The sequence below is a fragment of the Carcharodon carcharias genome, chromosome 12 (genome assembly GCF_017639515.1).
Source record: "Carcharodon carcharias isolate sCarCar2 chromosome 12, sCarCar2.pri, whole genome shotgun sequence".
Lineage (NCBI taxonomy): Eukaryota > Metazoa > Chordata > Chondrichthyes > Lamniformes > Lamnidae > Carcharodon > Carcharodon carcharias.
In genome coordinates this window covers 78310126-78333654 of record NC_054478.1, presented here as the reverse complement: position 1 = coordinate 78333654, position 23529 = coordinate 78310126, and the positions used below count along the sequence as shown (strand labels likewise).

The 23529-nt window shown below is 41.9% G+C and overlaps 1 protein-coding gene across 4 annotated transcripts in view; it reads left to right on the top strand.

Annotated features, from left to right (window-relative positions):
* The first annotated feature begins 4238 nt into the window (after positions 1–4238).
* The window catches only part of phgdh (phosphoglycerate dehydrogenase), a 56103-nt gene continuing 36812 nt past the window's right edge, over positions 4239–23529 (top strand). For all 4 annotated transcript variants that reach the window (XR_005944541.1, XR_005944540.1, XM_041200410.1 and 1 more), the window contains exons 1-5: positions 4239–4443; positions 6542–6693; positions 7582–7647; positions 17842–17896; positions 20639–20737. Coding sequence is in view for 2 of the 4 variants with exons in the window: in XM_041200410.1 (XP_041056344.1) it covers positions 4309–4443; positions 6542–6693; positions 7582–7647; positions 17842–17896; positions 20639–20737 (507 nt within the window). In the remaining 2 variants the exon portion in view is untranslated. The remainder of the gene's footprint in view (positions 4444–6541; positions 6694–7581; positions 7648–17841; positions 17897–20638; positions 20738–23529) is intronic.

Sequence of the window (23529 nt, the reverse complement as noted above, 5' to 3'; positions counted from 1 at the left end):
GTTTGAGAGTGTATAAGGTTCATCTGGTTGAACTGTTTAATTGTTGATTTACTGAGTTGCGCTGGCCTGCCTATAGATTCTAATTTAAGAAATTAATTCCCTCATAATGAATTCTCCCTTACCATAAATTCTCATTTACTTTCTTCCCCATAACAGTTTCCAACCCAAGTTTCTCACTCTCAAACTGAATGCTAAATTCTACCATGTTAGGGTCACTAGGGGCTTTTTTACTCTGAGATCATTTATTAAACTTTCCTCATTACACATTACCATATCAAAAATAGCCTGACCCCTGGTTGTGTCCACAACATATTGTTCTAGGGCACTGTCCCATATACACTCTACAAATTCTTCCTCGTGGCTACTTCTGCCAATTTTATTTTCCCAATTTACATGAAGATGAAAGTCACAGATGATTAATGTACTGTATTTTTTACATGCACTTATTATCTCCTGATTAATTCTCTGTCCTGCAGTATAGCTATTGTTAGGGGGCCTATAGATTACTCCCACCAGTGTCTTCTTCCTCATGCTGTTTCTTACCTCAACCCATATGGATTCTACATTTTCTGATCCAAGATCATTTCTTACTATCGTACTTATTCCATCTTGTACTAACAAAGCTACCCCACCACCCTTTATTTCCTTCCTGTCCTTTCAAAAAGTTAAATATCCCAGAACATTTAGTTTCCAATTTAGATCTCCGTGTAACCATGTCTCCATAATGGCTACACGATAAAACCCATTAACCTCTATTTGTGCTGTTAATTCATTTATTTTGTTCCGAATACTATGTGCATTCACGTAAAGAACCATTAATTTTGCTTTTTACCATTTTTTCCCTCTTTGACCCTATTTGCTGCTTTTTTTTAATGTTTGTACACTCTGTCCCTTCCTGTCATACTATGGGTATGATTGCCTAAGTAGCTGCCCTGCACTGCTGCCATATTCTTTTGCTTTGCAAGCCCACGTATCCCCTCCCTAACTCTATTTAGCTTAGAGTCCTCTCTACAGCCCAGTTATTCAATTCGCCAGGACACTGGTCCCAGCACAACTCAAATCAACCCTATCCCCCTGGAACAGCTGTCCTTTACCCCAGTACTGGTGCTGGTGGCCCATGAACTGAAAACCATTCTTCCCACACCAATCTTTGAGCCATACATTTAACTCCTTGACATTATTTACCCTATGCCAGTTTGCCTATGGCTCAGGTAGTAATGCTGAGATTATTACCTTTGAGGTTCTGTTTTTAATTTAGCTCCTAACTATTCAGATTCTTTCAGCAGAACCTCCTTTCTAGTCCTAGAAATGTCATTGGTACCAACATGGATGATGACAACTGAATCCGCGCCCCCCGCCCCCCCCCCCTCCAAGTTGCTCTCCAACCCTGAGGAGATGTCCTTAATCCTGGCACCGGGAAGGCAACACAGCCTTCAGGACTCATGCTCATGGCTGCAGAGAACACAATCTATCTCCCTAATTATACTGACCCCTACTGCTACTACGTTCCTATTTCCTCTCCCACTTGAATGGCTCCATGTACTGCAGTGCTGTCATCAGTTCACTCATCCTCCCTGCAGACCCCGCTCTTGTCCACACAGCTTGCAAGAACCTCGTAGCTGTTGGACAGTTGCAGGGGCCAGGCTCCTCAAACGCTACCCCCTGGGTCCTCATATCTGCTTCACCTGCAGTCACACCCTCCTGCCCCTGATCACAGGCCAAATTTGAATTACCTAATCTGAGGGGAGCCTCCTGGAGCAAAGTGTCCAGGTAACTTTCCCCCTCCCTGATGTGGCACAATGTCTGCAGCTCAGACTCCAGTTCCTTAACTCAGATCCAAAGTTCTTCAAGCTACAGATGTGTTCACTCTGGATCACCTTGATGTCCAGCAGCTCCCACATGCTGCAGCAGCAACATACCACCTATCCTGCCATCACTATCATATTTTGCTTAATTAATTATTCTACTATCCCTGTTCTTTATACTTGAAGAATCCCCCGCTCTTTACACTTGATTGGAATTTTTTTTACACATCTTATTGATCTTATACTTAACAAGCTACTTTTAAGAAAAAAAATTAGAGACCTAAACACAAACTAAAGATGTTACTTTTACCTTAAAGACTAGAAATACTCACCAATCCTACTACCAATCAGCTGCTTTCCCTGCACTTACCCCTGTCTCTCTCCACACTCTTTAATAGCCTCTCGTCTCTCTCTCTATCCGTGTTTTTTAAAAGTCTCTCATCTCTCTCTTTGCGCTCTTTAATGGTCTCTCACCTCTCTCTCCGTGCTCTTTAATGGTGTGTGCTCGAGAGGTGAAAAGTTCTGGAGCACTTGGTGGCACTTTGATGCCCTCTGCATTGCTTGAGTGGGCAGAGAAGCTAGAAGCCCAACTCCAATCATATCAATGGCTGTGCCTGAATTGTCTCAGTTACAGAGGATTGGTCACTTTATATAAGGTGCACCTAATGCGTGACCGCTTCCCTCACCCATCCTACCCTCCAACCCCGTAGGCTTATGCGCTACATTCAACCGCAAGACAGCCCTTGACCTCCTCCCAAGTCACCTCAACTGCAAGGCAGCCCTTGAACCCCCAAGTCACCTCAACTGCAGGACAGCCCATGCCCCCCACAAGTCACTCAATTGCAAGATGGCCCTTGACCTCCCCCCCCAAGTTACCTCAACCACAAGGCAGCCCTTGACCACCTACCCCAAACGCAACTTAAGCTTGAATTCCAACAGGCGACCCTGGCAAGCACTGCACATCATTGCTGTGTGCTCACCTCCCAGTTCCCCTCAAAGTGCAGCCTGCCAAGCGCACACCTTTTATGTGCTGTTGCAAAACATGTCAGCGTGCTTTCTCACCGTCGTGAGACTGATCGCACCATATTATCCGCTCATGCCACCGAATACACCCGACACCGGCAGGCACAGAAAATCCCAACCTTTGTTTTCCGTTCTCTAGTTCAAACATCCAACTTGTAGGCTAAGCAGTTCCACTGAAATAAAGTCACGCAGTTTACATAGCTAAGGCACGCTCTGTTGGTCATTAGTCTCAAAACATGTCTCTGTTCACATGATAAAAACAAAAAACTGCAGATGCTGGAAATCCAAAACAAAAACAGAATTACCTGGAAAAACTCAACAGGTCTGGCAGCATCAGCGGAGAAGAAAAGAGTTGACGTTTCGAGTCCTCATGACCCTTCAACAGAACTAGGTGAATCCAAGGAAGGGGTGAAATATAAGCTGGTTTAAGGTGTGTGTGTATGTGTGTGTTGGGGGAGGGGGGGGGGGGGGGGGTTCCACACATACACACACACCTTAAACCAGCTTATATTTCACCCCTTCCTTGGATTCACCTAGTTCTGTTGAAGGGTCATGAGGACTCGAAACGTCAACTCTTTTCTTCTCCGCCGATGCTGCCAGACCTGCTGAGTTTTTCCAGGTAATTCTGTTTTTGTTTTCTCTGTTCACATGAGTTCTTTGAAAAGCTTTCAATACAGAAATGATGCACTATTCTTGAGTTGAGGAGTGCAGCCCCTTTACCACAATTTTAGTTTTTGGTACTATTTTAAAGACTTTAAATTAAGTATTCGTTGTAGGTGAAATGAAACATTACTCCAGAAAAATACGTTTGCATCACCACCTGAAGTTTATGTGAGGGTCCCGCAACCAGACACTATAATTTTAGCGAAAGATCCGGGAAACACACGGATAAATGGCCTTTTTCCAGGTCATTTAGGGTTTTTGTGTAAAACTGCTCCACACCGATGGAACTGTTGCAGTGTAAATGTAGCCTATCCCTGCACAAACATTTAAACGAAGCAGAGTAAGATTCCCTGTGAGGTTACGTTTGGTATTCCTTCGTGGATCTGCTTTATTCCGACAGAGCCTGCAGTGCAAATACATCCCAAACACAAGTTTTTTTCGAACAATAAAGCACAGAAACACCAATTATTTTAGCACCACTTTCCCAAAATGTTGATGGGTGGAAATGTGGTAACCGGAGAAATATGTAACTTTCATCACCCAGTAGTTGGATATTTATTCTGGAATTTGCCAACTCTGTTTACAGTCAAAACAGTTTGCAGTTGACAACAATCAACCCATTGTCAAGTTTAAAATCGGCATATTCAGTTACGATTTGCTGATTTACATGTATGTGCTTGTTTTTATAGGGGAAGATGTGTTGCATAAATTGCCATAGGGCGGGGTTAGGCAGCTTTTAAAAGCCAGGGACGGTGGTCACGTGCTCAGTTTTGCTCCGGCGAACTCGAAGTTAGGAAGAAAATAGTCTGAAAGAAAGATGGCTTTTTCCGTCCGGAATCTCCTCATTAGCGAACGCGTAGACGCCAGCTGCAAGAAGATTCTGGAAGAAAATGGCATTAAAGTGGTCCAGAGGGAAAGCATGACCAAGAACGAACTCCTAGCTGAAATTAAGGTATTATTCAAAGAGCTAAAATCTTATAGTTGAAGTAATCCCTGCGGGTCTTTATGATGAAGTCTTTCCAAGGTAGTTGCGGACACGGAGATTGTGTGTGTAAGCGGTGCGATTTTATTTGCGGTGGCGGGGGAGGAGGGGATAGACTTCATTCTTTGTGTGGCTAAAGTAATCCAAAGACAACAGTTCAGAAAAAAAAACATTTTCTTCATCCTCCATTTGTGAGGCGCAACCGTCAGACTTGGGATCGGATGTGGGAGCAGCCAGCATGTCGAAGCATTGGCCCAGCGTACCAAGACTTCGTCTTGAGATACAATTATTGTGTTTATCTGTATCTTGTGGCTGTACCTGATGGCCGGCTCCGTCTCCTGGATCACCAATCCACCATCACAGTCTTTTCTGATGCAACAGCGCCCAGAGATTTCTGAGCACAACCGACAGAGTGCAATCGGATGGCGTCCGTCCAACCATATCGATCGATGTATATATAAACTTACTACAATGTGCATTACTTTAAAATAAATCATTGCGAATTAAAGCTAAATTCAACCTCCTCCCCAACTTTGCTGCCGGTAATTTTGACAGGGCTTTATCGCTGAGGGCTCTAAAGAACAGTCGAGGTTTTGAAAGTCTTTGAGCTTAATCATTCTTCTCTATGAGTGGAATCCAAATCAAAGCGCAGTGAACCGAAGCATTTGTAGCCTATGTTTCAAACTTCTAGAATTATAATTGCAAGTTGATTTAGTATGGAATTTCTCCCCCCCCATCTTTTTGCAGTGAAGATTACATATCTGAAGTCTGTTTGCATGCATTTCTCATTTTGAATTTCCAAGAAAATGGAGACCGATCGCAACGCCCTATAATTTACAGTACTGTCAATCCCGCGAAGAAATATGCCTTCCTTCTTTCATGTTTCATTCCTTGATCTTTATATACACTCTCATTCGCTATTCATTTTTCTAATGCGATTTTATCATTGCCTACACTATTCCTCGGTAAGGTGAGCTGATGAATTATGCCCAGAATATTGCTCATGTTTTCATGACTATCAGATTCAAAAAACGTCGATTCGCTTTTCCCTTCCGCCAGAAAGTACACAACCTCCTGTGTCTCATTTTTCTTCCCTGTTTGTTTTTCTTTTTTATTTCCTTTTAGTTTCCACGTGTTTTTTCTTTCCAATCTCATTTGACTTCTGGTTTTCTCTGCCAATGAATAAGTATGGTGTTGCAAGGTCATAAGCACTTCATGGTGCCTCAACGTTTAATTATCACTTGAGTATGTGAACAATGACTGGGAACAGCTGCTTAACATCACCAAACTTTAATCTTGCATTTGTTGTTTTGAATTGAGTCCAACTGTTTAAATAATAGTCTAATTTATTATGGAATATCTGGAAAAGTAAAACTGCATTAGAAGCAGTTTGGAGAAGATTCACTTGACTGATACCGGGGGGCGGGGCGGTATAAAGAACTGTTGAACAGGTTGCGCCTGTATCCATTGGAGTTTAGAAGATTGAAAGGTGATCTTATTGAAACGTATAAGATCCTGAGGGGACTTGACAGGGTAGATGCTGACAGGATGTTTCCCCTTGTGGGAGAGACTGGAACTAGGGGACCCATTTTAAAAGGGGTCTCCCATTCAAGACAGAGATGAGAAGAAATGTTTTCTTTCTGAGGGTTGTTAATCTTTGGAACTCTCTTCCCCAGAGAGCGGTGGAGGCAGGATCAATAACTATTTTTTAACTCTTTTGAGTCAACCAAGTAAACTAAATTAACAAAATTAGGGATAAAGTAAAAAAAAAAGCCCTTAAAGGGAAAATAAATATTTTGAGGCAAAGATAGATTCATGACTGGCAAGGGAGTCAAAGGTTATCGGGGTAGATGGAACGTGGAGTGAGGCCACAATCAGATCAACCATGATCTTATTGAATGGTGGAGCAGGTTTGAGGGGCCAAATGGCCTACTCCTAATTTATGTTCATATGTAATAGTTTAAAATATTATAGGAATGTGAAAAATGTGCTCAGCGATGTTCTTTGGTAAATTTGCAGTAAAAATACAGATGCTGATGAGTGTTCAAATGAATTCTGTTATTATTAGGACTATGATGGACTTATTATCCGTTCTGGAACAAAGGTTACTGCTGATGTTATAGATACTGCAAAGAATCTGAAGATAATAGGTAGAGCTGGAACTGGAGTGGATAATGTGGATGTGGAAGCATCAACAAGGAATGGAATCATTGTGATGAAGTAGGAATAATTAAGTTGAGTCTAAAACTGAAAATATGCTGAGGAAGTTACAAATTTGCATAACATCTGTCTGAAAAATAGCTATTTTTGCTATAATAGATTTTTTTAAATCATTTTGTTTATAGCATCTAATCACATCCTTATTTATGGAATATTTGAAGAATTGCTTGCATATTTATTTTACTGCTTTGCCGTGTCATAACTAAAGCAATTAGTTACATTTTATTGTAATTCTGCTAAACAAGATTTCCATGAATAGGAACTCACTGAAGCATATTAAATCTATCAGTCTTGTATTCTAGGTGCTACATATGAATTAGAATGGTGTTATTCTATATAACAAAGACGGATTAAAACTTTTACTGAAAAGTTATTAGGAGATTATATTAAACAGGAGTTCTTTAAAAAAAAAATTGCTTGTAGATCCACATGTAAGTCCTAGGAGTATTGAAAATCATTGCAACTTACTAAATAGTATTCCAGCACACATGTACTGTTGATATGTTGTAAAAAAAACCTCTTTTTAAATTTTTTTTTGACTTAGCTGTCACTTCAGGACCAGATGTCCAAGAACACAGGGTTCTGTTTTCAGGTCCAAATGAACAAATTCTGGAGCCTGTTTTTCCATCATAGTATTTGATTTTGTTGTATTTTGAAATTAAATAAATACAACTGATGAAGGATTATTTGTAACAAATCGCCATTATAGGCAATATTTCACAATACTAAAGTACTAAAGCTAATGATGTAGAAACAGAGGAATGCATTTTTAATTCTTATTATTCTCTGAACCAGCTAATCCATGCTTTTCTTAGATGAAAGCCTACTGCTGCAATCCTCGAAAGATTAGCAACTGAATTAATATTAATCCTATTTTTTTCTTCAAAGCACACCAAATGGAAACACTATCAGTGCTGCAGAAATGACTTGTGCGATGATCATGTGCCTGGCGAGGTAAGGTTTTGTGACTAGTTGTATATTCTAACAAAATTAAATTATTGAACCAAGGCATTGATAAGTTACAAAAAATACAAATTAGAAAAATAAAATGTGTTCTTATGATTTATGTATTGAAGATCATAGACTACAAATCAGTTTGTAATGTGTATGTGTGGCCTAATGATAGTCTCTTTGATATTCTTCTGAGTTCAGTTATCTGGAATGGTAACAGTAGTAAAGCTAGAATGGGAATGTTAAGTGTTATTTAGTTTGATGGGAATGCTAAACACAATTATACCTTTGAAATGTTAATTATGTTAGTTGAAAAGTTAGTCATCGTTTCTTACTTTCATCTGATTATTTTTCTAGAAAATGATCTCTAACTGAGGATGCAATGTTTAGATTTATATATTTTTAAAAATTTGTTCATGTGATGTGGGCATTGTTGGCTAGGCTGGCATTTGTTGCCCACCCCTAATTCAGAGGGCAGTTAAGAGTCAATCACTTTGCAGTGGGTCTGGAGTCACATTTAGGCCAGACCAGGTAAGGACGTCAGATTTCCTTCTCTAAAGAGCATTAGTGAACCAGATGGATTTTTATGACAATTGGCAATGCTGTAGTGGTCATCATCAGACTTTTTTAATTCTGGATTTTTATTGAATTCAAATTTCACTATCTGCTGTAGTGGGATTCGAACCTGGGTCCCCAGAGCATTACAAAGGGTCTCTGGAATACTAGTCCAGTGAAAATACCACTGCCACCTACCTTGGAAAAAAAATGAAAATAATATTGTTTCCTTAATGGATCTCCAATGGCAATGTAGGAGTAGGAGTAGGCCATCCAGCCCCTTGAGCCTGCTCTACCATTCAACCAGATCATTGCTGATCTTCTACCTCCAGTGCCATTTTCCTGCACTGTACCCATAGCCCTTGACATCTTTTAATATCTAGACATCTATCAATCCCTGTCTTGAACATACTGAATGAGTCAGCCTCCACAGCCCTCTGGGGTAGAGAATTCCAGAGATTCACCGCCCTCTGAATGAAGAAATTCCTCCTCGTCTCACTCCTAAATGGCCAACCCCAGGGGATTTATGAACTTTCAGTCCCATTAATTTCTCCAGTACCAGTTTTTGACCAATACTAATTTCTTTCAGGTCATTAATCTCACTAGTCCCTTTGTTCACTAGTATTTCAGAGAGGTTTTTTGTCTCTTCTTTCGTGATGATAGGCGCAAGATATTTGTTTAGTTTTTCCTTATTTCTTTATTCCCAATTATAAATTCTCCTGTCTCTGCCTATAGTGGGCCCACATTTGTCTTTGCTAATCTTTTCCTTTCCTTGCTAGTTTACTTTCATATTCTATTCTATCTTTCTTTATCAGTGTCTTGGTCTTCCTTTGAATTCTAAAATGCTCCTAATCTTCCCTTACTACTTTTTTTGGCAACTTTATATGCCTCTTCCTTTGATCTAATACATTACTTAACGTCTCTTGTTAGACATGGTTGGACCACTTTTCCTGCTAGGTTTTTGTGCCTCAACGGAATGTAAATTGGTTGTAAACCATATATTAATTCTTTAAGTGCTAGCCATTTACTGTCTACTGTCATATCTTTCGATATAGTTTCCTAATCTACCACAGCCAACTTGACCCTCGTACCCTTGTAGTTTCCTTTGTTTAGATTTAAGACCCTTGTTTTCTCCTTTGTTTAGATTTAAGACCGTTGTTTTGGAATGAACTTCATTACTTTGAAATGTTATGTCAAATTCCACCATATTATGGCCACTCTTCCCTAAAAGCTCCTGATGGGGAGACAGTTTTGTAGTGGGTAATGTCACTGAACTAGTAATCCAGGAGCCCAGGCTAATGATACACGGCAGCTGGTGGATTTTTAATTCAATTAATAAATCTGGAATTAAAAGCTAGCCTCAGTAATGGTGCCCATGAAACGATCATTGGTTGTTGTAAAAACCCACCTGGTTCATTAATGTCCTTTAGGGAAGAAAATTTGTCATCCTTACCTGCTCTGGCCTACATATGACTCTAGACCCACAGGAATGTGGTTTACTCTTAATTGTCCTCTGAATGGCCTAGCAATTGCCATTCACTTCAAAGGTAATTGGGGATGGGCAAAAATACTGGACTTGCCAATGACACACTAATCCCCTGAAAGAATAAATTTTTAAAAATGAGGTTATTAATTAGCCCTTTCTCATTGCACAATTCTAGATCTAAAATAGCTCATTCTCTTGTTGGTTCCTCAACACACTATTGTAGAAAACCATCTCGTACACATTCCAGGAATTTGTCCTCCACAGCATTAGTGCCAATTAGGTTTACCCAGTCTCTCTGTAAATGGAAGTCCCCCATGATTACTATATTACCCTTGTTACATGCACTTCTAATTTCCTGATTTACAACGTTTGGTGGCCAATAAACAACTATCATTGTTGGCTGCCCCTTGCTGTTTCTTAGCTCCACCTAATCTGATTCAACACCTTGACCTTCTGATCTAAGATCCTCGCTCAATAATGTACTGATCTCATCCTTTTATTAACAGCACCGCACCACCTCCTTTTCCATTTTGTCTGTCCTTCCTAAACGTCAAATAACCTTAAACATAAGTCCCTAGCCTTGGACACCATGCAGCCATGATTCCATAATGGCAATTGGGTCATAATCAGTTTATTTCTATTTGTGCTGTCAATTCATCGACCTTGTTGCAAATGCCTTGTGCATTTGGAGAATCATTTTAATTCTTTTTATTATTTTCCCAACCTCTAGTCTTATCTACTGGTGCGCTCTTGTATGTTCTGTCCTTTCCTGTCACACACTGATTACCATTTCCCTTATTGCTACCTTGCTTTTTTGCCTTCTCCTGTCTCTTTCGTTTATCACCTCTTTCTCACATGATCCCTTACCCTCACTATTTAGTTTAAAGCCCCCTCTACCACTCTAGTTATGACTTGTGAGGACACTAGTCCCAGGATGATTCAGGTGAAGACTATCCCAATGTACAGCTCCCACTTTCCCCAGTACTGGTGCCAGTGCCCCAGGTATCAAAACCCATTTCTCCCACACCTGTCTTTGAGCTACACATTTAACTCTGATCTTATTTTACTTACACCAATTTGCTTGTGGCTCAGGTAATAATCCTTATTACCTTTTGAGGTTCAGCTTTTTAATTTAGCCCCTAACTGCTCGATCTCCCTATGCAGATCCTCTTTCCGAGTCCTACCAATGTTGTCATTACCCACGTAGACCACAATAAGTGGATCCTTCCCACTCCCACTGTAAGTTCCTCTCCAGCCCAGAGCAGATGTCCTGAACCCAGGCACTGGGCAGGCAACTCAAGTCTTTTGAACTCTCGTTATCAGCTGCAGAAAACTATGTCTATACCCTGACTATACTGTCCCCTACTACCATGGCATTCCATTAAACCCTTCATTCAAATGACTTCCTGTACCACGATGCCATGGTCAGTTCACACATCCACCCTGCAGCCCCTGCTTTTGTCCGTACAGGCTGGATGAATCTCGAACTTGGTGGACAATTGCAAAGGCTGAGGCTCCTCCAATTCTACCTTCTCAATCCACTTACCTGCCTTGCTCGCAGTCACATTCACTTGTCCCTGACCGTGGTCCAAATCAGATGGCCCTATCCTAAGGGGTGTGACCACCTCCTTGAACAAAGTGTCCAAGAAATATTCTCCCTCCCTGATGCATCACAGTGTCTGTAGCTTGGCCCCAGCTCAATGACTCTGAGCCAAAGTTTCTCCAGCTGCAGACATTTACTGCAGATGTTTGATTTGGATCACACAGATGTTCACGTGCTCCCACATTCCGCAGCTGCCATACATCACCTGCCCTGCCATTTTTACAGTGTTTAATAATTAAATAATTATTTTTACTGATTAAATTTACTTAATGCCCTAAGTCCTGCCTGTGCTTATATTCTTATTATTTCAGTAAATATTCTATTTACTCAGATTGAAATTCTCCGGTTAAGATAAATAAGAAATACTCACCAGCCAATCTAATAAACTTTACTACTAATAGTTGACCTTCTACTGCTAATAGAACCTTACAATTACTAAAATTACCTGAGTTTTGAAAGGTAAATGAGAAAAGTGCTCCAACCAATGAACTACCAGTTTTCCTCTCACATCCGATTTGATTTTCCCAAACATGACTGGTCCTTTCTGGAGTCATGGACTGAGCCAGCTCTTTTATGCAGTCTCCTGGCTCCTTATACTTAAGTAAACAGTACCTCCTCCCTCATTGCACTGAATTCCCTCACTCATCAAATTCTCAAGCTCACACTCAATGTCCACCTGCACTCAGTAACGAGCTGCTGTCTTTGTGTTTGCTTAGTTTGTGCGTTTGAAGGCCATCTGTACTTATACTAGCTGAAATTCTACAGAGATGAGTTAGCACTGCTGGCTAGAGAAATCATTTCAAACCGGCTACCTAATTAACTAACTGTAGCTGTCTCTCCAGTAGGGAGCTTGTTTATCCCTGACTAACACTGAAAGAAACTTAACTGCAATTTACTGTTACAGTTAAGTGCTAAATGCAAACCTGCCTAGATTTTGATATTTTAAACTTAAAACTTATTGTTTTAAACTTATTGTCCCCTAAAATTCCCTCATTCACCCAATTGGGCAGAATTTTATGTTCCCCCACCGGTGGTTTTGTAGGCAGGGGATGGCTGTCAAATTCTTAAGATGGCCTTCCCACTGACTCTTGCCTGCCCCAACCTCTCTGCAATTTTGTGGTGGTACAGGTAAGGCCAGAGCTACCCTCCTGCACCCCGTCCTTGCCCTGATTGAGGTCCTTAACTGACCAATTAATGACCAATTAAGGATTGTTTCTCATCCAACCTCATTTTTTAGGGGCAGGAGGGGATGCCTGGAAAGTGACCCTGCTCGGGCCTCGGTCAGGAAGCGGATGGGGGGATGCCTGCATCAACTGCTTCTCCTTTTAACATCACACCACCCCCCCCCCCCCAAAAAAAAAAGGTCGGCCCACTGCATGTACTTTCTCCTCCCCTCTGGCCTCTTCTCTTAACACCCCTACTCTACTCTGCGCCCACCCCCCCAAGCTACCGCACCCCCAGGCCTTATGCTCTGCGACCCCTAAACCTCTCGGCTCTGGACTGCCGGGACTTGGACTCTGGGGACTATTTGCAGTTCCAGTACTGTCCAATGCAGCTTCTTGCACTGCTGAGACTGGAGAGCTGCTGGCCAACCAGGTTGGCTGCAGCAGCTCTCTGAAGCAAGACTTCTTCCTGAGTGTGGGGTGGAAATTGTGCCTCCAGTCAACTAATGTTCCTTGGAGCATGAAATGGCTGCAGGGCAGCCAGTATCGGCGGTGATTTGTTCGTCACCAACTCCTCGACAGTAAGGGAGACGCCAACATCTGAAAAATCCTGGCCTCTGTCTGGCTGCACTCATTGTTGAGCTGCTGTCTTTGTGCTTGCTTACCTTGCATCAAACTGTTGGCTGCTGAAGAAGGCATCTACTCCACAGTCTCTGTCTTTGCTGCAAAGCAGCCAGCTATAGTGAATCATATAGGCTGACATGAGTCAAGCACGATTTGTTTTCCCTTTTTTTGAACAATGAAAGATCTGTTGCTTGGTGATATAGGGCTTGAATATTGCTGAAAAGCGAGACATTATATCGAAGCTTTTCATCTTGCACTTATCAGGACAAATGCAGAAATGCCAAATTTCAAACAATCACAACAATTTATAACACAGGAAATGGGGTGCTGATTGGTTGGCAAGTCAACTCTGAGACTTTAACACGAAAAAAGCAATGGGGAATTATAGGCTCCCCGTGCTTCCGGATAATTCAAAAAAGGTACAAGGTTTGAACATATTCCTTTTGTTTGCAGAGAATGGGTTCCTGCAGATGAACGTATGTCACTTCTAGCAAGCGTATATGAGCCACGTCACGAGCTTCACTGATTATCTTAAGTTGGTTGTTAGCTATTAGCGCACTTAGGATTGTTCAGCAAGTGCTGCCCGATGGCAGAATCACATCTAACATGTTTTGTCTGGGTTTTATAAGTCTAGGCTGGTTGTGTACAGTCAGTACTCTGCCTATTAGAACAGCCAAGGGAACACCTTGTTTGATTCGATCAGTCAATGGCCTATGTAACTGGCATCAATCAGTCACTTGCAGAAGTTTGTGAAGCCTGTAGTTCCCATTTGCTTTGGGCAAGGCATTGCCATGGAGAATCAGAGTTGACTTGTCAGCAAACCAACATCTGGTTTCTCCTGTTGTATAAGTTATGAGTGTTTGAAATTTGGCATCCCTGCATTTGTCCTGATGAGTGCAAGGTGAAAAGCTTCGGCAACATGTCTTTCTTTTCAGGAATGAAAGATCTATTGATGTAGTTATCTGAGCTCAAAATCTCCCATGATAAGGTAGTTGAAATTAAAATTTTTAATTATTGGCTCAAATTTTATATCAGGAACTTAGTAGGCAGGTGGTAAAATGCATTCTGTAGCACCCCTCCCCTGCTGTGCTGTGCTGTTATGCTTTCAAAGATTTAGAAATAATTTTTAATTGGATTTTGAAAGGTACACATATATGGTTTGTACTTTGGTCACAGTTGTCTAGTTTTAGTTGACCCTATTGAGTTGAATACCCAAATATTCTTGGCAGGCAGACTATGGTAATTACTATGGTAATGATGTTGGACAGGTTTTATATGGACTGTTTTTATTTGTAGAATTTGGGATAGGGTATGAAGTGTCATGCTATTTCTCAGTCCACCGTCAGAACAGTCCAACCTCTTTGTTATCTGGGAGTTATTTAGGGAGAGGAAAGGATCAGGGTAAGGTCCAATTCTCCTGCAGTTCCAAATGAATTCAAACATTAGCTTTTCAAATCAATATTTATTCCATGGTTTTATCCATGTTTATTGAGAGCGATAACAGATGTAGTACAGTACGGGATATATCTTCTCTTTGACAGTTGTGAGAATTGTTCTAATGAGAGCTGCTAGAACCTGATAGATGGTAGTTCACACAGAGACAAGAGGGGGACTAAAACTTCACTTTTCATGTTCTTAACACCAGTTTTTAGTAGGGTCAACGCAGAACATATGAACTGGAGTGGGGCCTGAAGCGCGATTTGTGATTTAATGAGATCATGTCTGATCTTTATCCCTGCTCAATCTAGCCACCTTGGCTCCATGTTTCTTAATACCTTTAGCTAATTAGTTTCCTTGAAATGCAAGTTATATTCACCTTTTCCTCCAATATGAAGACAGATGAACAGTAATTATTCAACAAGTCTGTCATTTCTTTATTTTCATTTGCGATATTACCTGCATGTGTTTTTAAAAGACTGCCCTTTTCCTTCTAATATAATTAGAAAAACTGTGTTAATCTTTATAAGTTCTTACAAGTTTAATTTTCTATTAGCTTTTGCAGTTAGTATAGTTTTTGTCTCTTTATATCACTCCCAATCCCCTGTATCTGTACTATTCTTTGCACATTTGTTTGCTCTTTTCTTTAGGTTTGTCTCTCACCATTCTTGTTAACCAAGGCTGCTTTATTTCGTTAAAGATATTGTCCCTGAAAGGATATATTATGGTCCTGTATTAAGCTAAATTCTTTTTTGAACACTTCCCACTGTTCACTGGCAGTTGTCAGTCGCTTTCATCCTGTCAAAAGTAAGTCTTAATCTGGAAACTTGGGCCAGGATTTTACATGTGTTGGGCGGGCTTGGCGGGAGCGGGCGGGGGTGGTCGCAGAGCCGACGGCCGCCTGCGATTGGATCTGCACCGCGATTTCATGGGGGTGGGAAAATTGAGGCCCGCCCAGCATGGATCGTGAGCGGTAATGCTCAGAGCTGAACAAAAACAGAATTACCTGGAAAAACTCAGCAGGTCTGGCAGCATCGGCGGAGAAGAAAAGAGTTGACGTTTCGAGTCCTCAGAACTGTTGAAGGGTCATGAGGACTCGAAACGTCAACTCTTTTCTTCTCCGCCGATGCTGCCAGACCTGCTGAGTTTTTCCAGGTAATTCTGTTTTTGTTTTGGATTTCCAGCATCCGCAGTTTTTTGTTTTTATTAATGCTCAGTGCTGCCTGTGCGGGCAGGAGGAGGAGGGAGAGTCACATGCGCGGGAAAGCGCCTCAATCACCCTGAGGCACGGAGCTGGCTCAGGGAGATTGAAGCGCTTTTTAAAAAAATTAAAGACATTAAAAATTTAATGAAACGAGTCCCCTCGTGACTGCGTCACGTGAAACGGGACATGTTTTTAATGTGAAAAGAAAGTTTTTATTTAATTTGTAATAGCTTTAGGAAACCGCATCCCGCTTGTGGATAACATTTCCTAAAAAATCTAATGGCCGTTTGGCCTTTTCGCCTGCCCACCAAACGTTGGGTTGGATGGGCAGTGTAAATTTGAAGCTAATTAGTTTGTTAATGGCTTTAAAAGGCTTTTAAATTATTGGCGTGCGCGCAGCTGGCTCTGGTGCACACCCGCCAAACGAAATATCGCGAGACAGCACGATGACGTCGGGATGCACGCCCGACGTCATTGCGCGTCATATTACGTTCTGGCGTGTTGGGCGCATGCCAAATATAAAATTCTGCCCTTGGTAAATGTTGTGTTTTCTCCTTTTCAAACCTAACATTGAATCTGATAATGTTATTATCGTTGTTGCATAAATTTTTTCCTCATTTCCCTCTTTGAAAAAAGAGAAATACTTTAGAAGCTTTTTTGCCTTGCACTCATCAGGACAGATGCAAGAATGCCAAATTTCAAAGGCAGAAACAATTTGCATTAGAAAAGGTGCTGATTGGTGTTCAAGTCAACTCTGATGGAACATATCAAGGCATTGCACCTTTTCTTTTGAATGAAACAAAAGCATGGGGTCATTTCCCTGTGCATTCTCCATGACAATGCCTCGCCCAATCAGAGTTAACTTGCCCACCAACCAGCTTCCTTTTCTCATGCAATTTAAATTGTTGCTCCCTTTGAAATGTTGCAGTCTTACGTCTGTCCTGATGAGTGCAAGACAAAAAGCTTCGACAGCATGTCTCTTTTTTCTCAGCAATACTCATTGCTAATTATTAAATCCAGTATGACTTGCCCTCTTGTTGGTTCTGGAGCATGCTGGTCCAGCAAACTCTTGAACGCACTCAGTAAATTCATTTTGAATTACTGTTCCAATCTACATGAAAATTAAAGCTTCACATCTTATGTTCATGGCAGTATCTTTGTCTTTCTGGCATAGCAACTTTCACAAGGAGTGTGAAATTTGTAGTGCTTGTTCTATCTTTACTGTATGATTTTTCAAAGGGTTTTCATGCTGATTTTATGAGGACAACTTCCAAATCTCACTTCTGTCTTGATCTCTAATGTCTCTTAAGTTTCGTGTTTTTTGCTGGATAACTGTGTCCAGTTTTGTTTGCTTCAAATGCTGGGAACAAAAAAAGGTTCTGGAAGAAGGTCAGAAAAGGGCTCTTACTTTTCAGGACAAGTTTAGAGAGCTGGGAGTTTTAATTCTGAGGAACAAAGATTTCAATTACATTAGATTCTATCCATGTGGAAACTACTTTATTTAAATAGGCAGTGGAGAATTAGGAACACCAGTACTAGTTATGAAAGAAAATAGATTAGATATTAAATATTAGAAAATATTAATTTTCAGAGTGATCAACCGCGAGTGTGGATTCATTGCACCTTGCAAAGGATACCAGACAAATGTCTGAGAGTGGAAGATATCATCACAAGTTATAGGAGATAGGTTGGTTTTTAGGGATGTTGGTTCCAGTCACCTTCACCTCTTAGAGCTTGTTTGGTTGCCTGGGGAATTGAGGGGCATTTACCAGCATTTTTGCCTATATTAGCCTAAAGATTTTCTATCCTTTTGCCTTTCCCAGAAGATTCCAGAACTGTAGGCATGGGGGTGGGATGTGTTGAATGATGTGTGTGGGTTGCATCATGCAGGGTGGCACAGGCTTGGTAAACATGTTGATCTTATCCTGTCTGCCATTTTCGTATGTTCATACTATTTTTAAGCCCTTTTTCAACAGTGATTATCAATCCCATGCATCTTGATCCAATTCTGTTGTCATATCCTGATTTGCTGCAGACTGCAGTTTGATTTCTGTAAAGGTTAACAGCAGAGTGTTTGGTTTTGCAGCTGTAATTAATTGAAATAAGATTTAAATTGTTATTGCAGGCAAATTCCACAGGGTGTTGCTTCCATGAGAGGAGGAAACTGGGAGAGAAAGAAGGTAAGGTGGCGGTGTGGATAGTGCAAACACAAGGAAACGAAGGGAAAATTTACAAAGTATACAACAACAACATAAAACATTCCAGGGTGCTTAACAGAGGCATGATAAAGCAAGTTTTGAAACCACGTCTCAAGGGCAACATTAGGGCAGATGTTCAGGAGCTTGGTCAAAGTAGCAGGTTTTAAGGAGTTTCTTCAAGGAGGAAAGAAAAGCAGAGAGGCTTAGGGTGGGAATTCCAGATATTACAGCTTCGGCAGCTGAAAACATAGCCACCAATGGTGGAGAAATCAAAATCAGGGATGCTCTAGAGGCCAGAATTGGAGGAATGCATATATCTTAGAGGTTATGGGGCTGGAGGAGATGACAGAGATAGGAAGGGGAGCGAGGCCATGGAGGGACTTGAAATCAAGAATGGGAATTTAAAAATTTTACCTGGAGGCCGGCAAGCACAGGGATGAAAGGTAAATGGAACATTATGAATGACCTGAAGTTTAGGGAAGGTAGAATGTGGAGGACAGCAAGGAGTGTGTTGCAATAGCCAAGTCTAGAGGTAACAGAGTATGGATGAGCGTTTCGGCAGCTGATGAGCAGGAACGAAGTCGGGCAATTTTTTTATTATATGGGTGTCGCTGGCAAGACCAGGATTTGTTGTCCATCCCTACTTTCCCTTGAGAAGGTAGTGCTGAGCTACCTCCTTGAACTGCTGCAGTCCATGGGCAAGAATTGAGTGCGGGGGCCGGCGCCCATTCGCCAACATGTAAAATGATGCGGGATGACGTTGGGCGGCACTCCCGATGTCACCCCACGTCATTTAAATTTTCAGGTTGGCGGGGGCACAGCTGAATCAGCTGTGCACCTGCCGACCTATCAATGGCCAATTGAGGCCATTTAAAAACTAATTGAAATAGTTAAAGGAGCTGCCCATCCAACCTTAAGGTTGGCGGGCAGGCCGGGAGCCCAGCTGGGCTTCAGCAAAAGCATGAAACCTCATCCAGGGGCGGGATGATGTTTCATGTAGGTTTTTAAAAATTTTATGTAAGTTGAATTAAAAGTGATGGACATGTCCCAACTCATGTGACAGTGTCACATGAGGAGACATGTCAGGTAAATTTTATTTGTCTATGTTTCACATTTTTGGATTTGGTGCTGATCTCCCTGAGGCAGCACTTAGCCTCAAGGAAATGAGTGCGCTCTTTCGTGCGCATGTGTGAAAGAGTGCACTCTCGGCTTAGGGAATCCTCCCTCCGCCCACATAGGGAGCGCATAGTGCTTCCTGCTGGATGTCACGCTGGGCGGGCCTTAATTGGCCCGCCCACTTAAAATGGCGGCGCATCCCTGATTAGGGGTGCCGACCAGAGACGTGCCTGCACACGCCCGCTCCTGAATTCTTCCCGCTGCCCATATATTTGATGTAATTTTATAAAATATAATTGTTGTAGTTTTGCCACTTTGTTAATAGTCGCCTGGAAATCTTTTGTGATGTACAGAATGTGTTCAGTTGATGTTTTTGTTGTTAAATCTATATTTTTAACTATTTTCATCTGGACTGACAAGTGTTAGTGAGGGCTGGTATAATGAAAAAATGGGTGGTCAATAAATTCCTAGGGCTGAATTTTTATCTCGTCAGGCGGGCACGCGACCAAGTGTAAAATGACACATGATAATGTCAGGTGAGCATCCTGATGTCATCGTGCACTTGCGTGATATTTCAGTTGGCGGGTGCGCTGCTGACCCCGGCGTGCCCACCGACAGTTAAAAGGCCTATTAAGGCCATTAAAAAGGAATTAAAAGAAAATTTTCGCAGCCCATCCAACCTTATGGTTGGCGGGCAGGCGAAATGGCCAAGTGACCTTTTCATTTTTTTGGAAACCTCATCCATGAGCGGGATGGGGTTTCCAACAGCAAATAAAACTTAAAATTTTTTAAAATTAAAAAATTTAATTAATAACATGTCCCTGCTCATGTGACAGAATTACATGAGGGGATATATTTTATAACATTTTTAACACCTTTATTTTTTATTTTGAGAATTGTTCACCCTGAGGCAGCTTTGTGCCTCGGGGAGATTTTCAAGCGTGCACCGGTGTGCAGACGCGAAGTTCGTGCTCACCTTCCTTCCCCCCCCCGCCCACCCCCAACATGGGCAGCGCTGAGCACTGCCACTCGCGTTTCATGCTGGAAGGCCCGCCAGTGTGAAATCGCAGTCTGGCCCTGATCATGGGTGGTGGGTGGTTTCCTGACCGCCCCCACCGAGCCTGCCCAACTAGGGCAAAATTCTGCCCCTACTCTGCTTTGTGCTATATGGACTAGGTATGTCTAAGTTTGATAGCCAATCTGTGCTGTTAGTTGTTCTCAGCCATGCTGTACTGGGGCATTTCAGTTTGTCACAGTCATTTGGGTGGAGCTGGGAATAAAGCCACATCCACAGCCATTTTGCTGAAATGTGCACTGTAGAGAACTGTACCAGGCTCAGCTGTAATGTTCCCTGCACCGCACAGTCTAATAGCATGCTGTGACCCATTGCAATTTATGTAGAATTCCCCATTGGCTGCTGGTGAAGCATTCCCCATGTGATTCATTTTCTTAGGAAAGAAAGATAGAACATGGTTAGGAAAGAAAGATAGAACAGGAAAAAACACAAATGGCAGGAGATATATTTGTCATTTTACCCCTGTTCTAAAGTTCAATCTAAAATTTAAAGTTTGTGACTTAAACAGATTATGTTGATTTTTTTTTTTATAGTTCATGGGCATGGAACTGTTTGGGAAAACCCTTGGAATTGTGGGACTTGGAAGAATTGGCAAGGAAGTAGCAACTAGAATGCAATCATTTGGAATGAAGGTAATGCCACTGTGTGGTAAGTCACAAGTTTAATTAACTTTCAAATGACTAGCACATAAAGATTGCAGGGTGAAAATGTATACTGTGAAATGGAAAGCATAATAAAATTACCTGTTGCTAAGAGACGGTTTGCTTTCCTGTGCCACAAGATACTTCGAGATGAGGGGTTTTATGATAGAAGATTGAATATTCAAATTGGTATGACCTGATTGATCTTCCATTGCTTTACTACTCTGTATGAAATATGAGGAAGTTAAAATTTATTTGAAATGAGCAACTGATGTCACAAAAATTCGTGGGGTGGTAAATATTGAGTAGGATAGCCTTCGATTACAGGAGGATATAGACGAGCTAGTCAGATGGGCTGATCAGTGGCAAATGGAATTTAATCCGGATAAATGTGATGTGATGCACTTGGGCAGGACAAACAAGGCACAGGAATACACGATGAATGGTAGGACATGGGGAAGTACCGAGGATCAGCGGGACCTTGGTGTGCATGTTCACCGGTCCCTTAAGGTAGCGGGACAGGTAGATAAGGTGGTTAAGAAGGCACATGGGATACTTGCCTCTATTAGATGAGACATAGAATATAAGAGCAGGGAGGCTATGCTGGAACTGTATAAAATGCTGGTTAGGCCACAGCTAGAGTATTGTATGCTATTTATACAAATCAAACAGTCAACAAACTCCTAGGAACAACAACTTTATTTCCAGCTTTTCTCCAGATATCTTGGAAGTATTCCAGAAGCTTATGATAATTGTGAAAGTTAATAGTTATGATCAGTGCATTCGAGTCAGATTGATCACCTAATTTAACAGGGAGCTGGATTTTACGCTGCCCTCCATCCCCACCAGCTGTCTTTACGGCATGGGGGCACATAATATACGACGGGGCAAGCTCATCACCTTCCTGCCCACTCCCAACTCAGTCCCCATGAAGCAGTAGGCAGGCAGGTGCTGAAATTGACAGCTCGCCTGCCATGTTTTTCAAAATTAATTAATGGGCAATTGAGTTTGTTAACAAGCAAACTGACCCAAATATTATACTGCCGGCACCATAATGCGGTTGGCGTGTGTAGGCAGGTGGGAGTGAGATGGCCGCCTTTAAAACAACTTTGTGGAAAAGTTGGGAAGGGAAGGGGACACATCATTTGGGGTGGAAGGGGGTGATGCCTGGCACACATCGGACACACTCCCCCCCCCTCAAAATGTTCCGCCCACTTTGTTCTTCCCCACCTGGTCTCCAAGTCCCACTCACTAACCCTCTTCCTAGGCTCCTCAATCCCTCCCCATTCAAAACCTCAGACTTACAAGAGTCTGGTGGCCATATCTTCTTCATTCTGATGCCTCCTTGCAGTCTCAACAGCACTCACTACTGAGTTCTAGCGCTGCTGGGACTGTTAGAGCTGCTAGTCAATCTGATTGAGTAATATCACCCCCCCCCCGCCCCGGGACTTGGAGACCAGGTGGGGAAGAACAAAGTGGGCGGAACATTTTGAGGGGGGGAGTGTGTCCGATGTGTGCCGGGCATCACCCCCTTCCACCCCAAATGATGTGTCCCCTTCCCTTCCCACCTTTTCCACAAAGTTGTTTTAAAGGCGGCCTTCTCACTCCCACCTGCCTACACACGCTAACTGCATTATGGTGCCGGCAGTATAATATTTGGGTCAGTTTGCTTGTTAACAAACTCAATTGCCCATTAATTAATTTTGAAAAACATGGCGGGCGAGCTGCCAAGTGCGCATCCAAATACTTCTTAAACGTTATAAGGGTTTCTGCCTCTACCACCCTTTCAGGCAGAGAGTTCCAGATTCCCACTACCCCCTGGGTGAAAAAATTCTTCCTCAAGGGCTAAACCTCCTGCCCCTTAACTTAAATCTATGCCCCCTGGTTATTGATCCCTCCACCAAGGGAAAAATTCCTTCCTGTCTACCCTTTCATAATTTTATACATCTCAATCTCCTCTGCTTCAGGGAAAATAACCCCAGTCTATCCAATTTCTCCTCATAACTAAAACTCTCCAGCCCAGGCAATGTCCTGGTAAATCTCCTCTCTCGTGCAATCACATTCTTCCTATAATGTGGATTCCAAAACAATTTGGAATGAAGGTAATGCCACTGTGTGGTAAGTCACAAGTTTAATTAACTTTCAAATCCTCATTCATAAATGACTAGCACATAAAGATTGCAGGGTGAAAATGTATAATTAATTTTGAAAAACATGGCGGGCGGGCTGCCAATTTCAGCACCTGCCTGCCTACTGCTTCATGGGGACTGGGTTGGGAGTGGGCAGGAAGGTGATGAGCTTGCCCCCTGTCGTATATTATGTGCCCCCATGCCGCGAACACAGCTGGTGGGGATGGGGGGGCAGCGTAAAATCCAGTTCCCTGTTAAATTAGGTGATCAATCTGACTCGAATGCACTGATCATAACTATTAACTTTCACAATTATAATAAGCTTCTGGAATACTTCCAAGATATCTGGAGAAAAGCTGGAAATAAAGTTGTTGTTTCTAGGAGTTTGTTGACTGTTTGATTTGTGTAAATAGCATACAATGATTGACTAATACAATACAGGACTTATGACATCTTCCCAAGTTACGTGGAGGGTATAATAACTTGGTAAGATCTATACGATGCAGATCATTTAAACATACATGGAGGCTGAATTTTGTTTCTCTTTCATCTTCCATGATGGTGTGCTAAAATTTCCTGTGTCACCAATGCCCTGCTATCAAATAGTACTACAGTTAAAAGACAAATAAGAAGTACTTTATGTGTAATTAATCA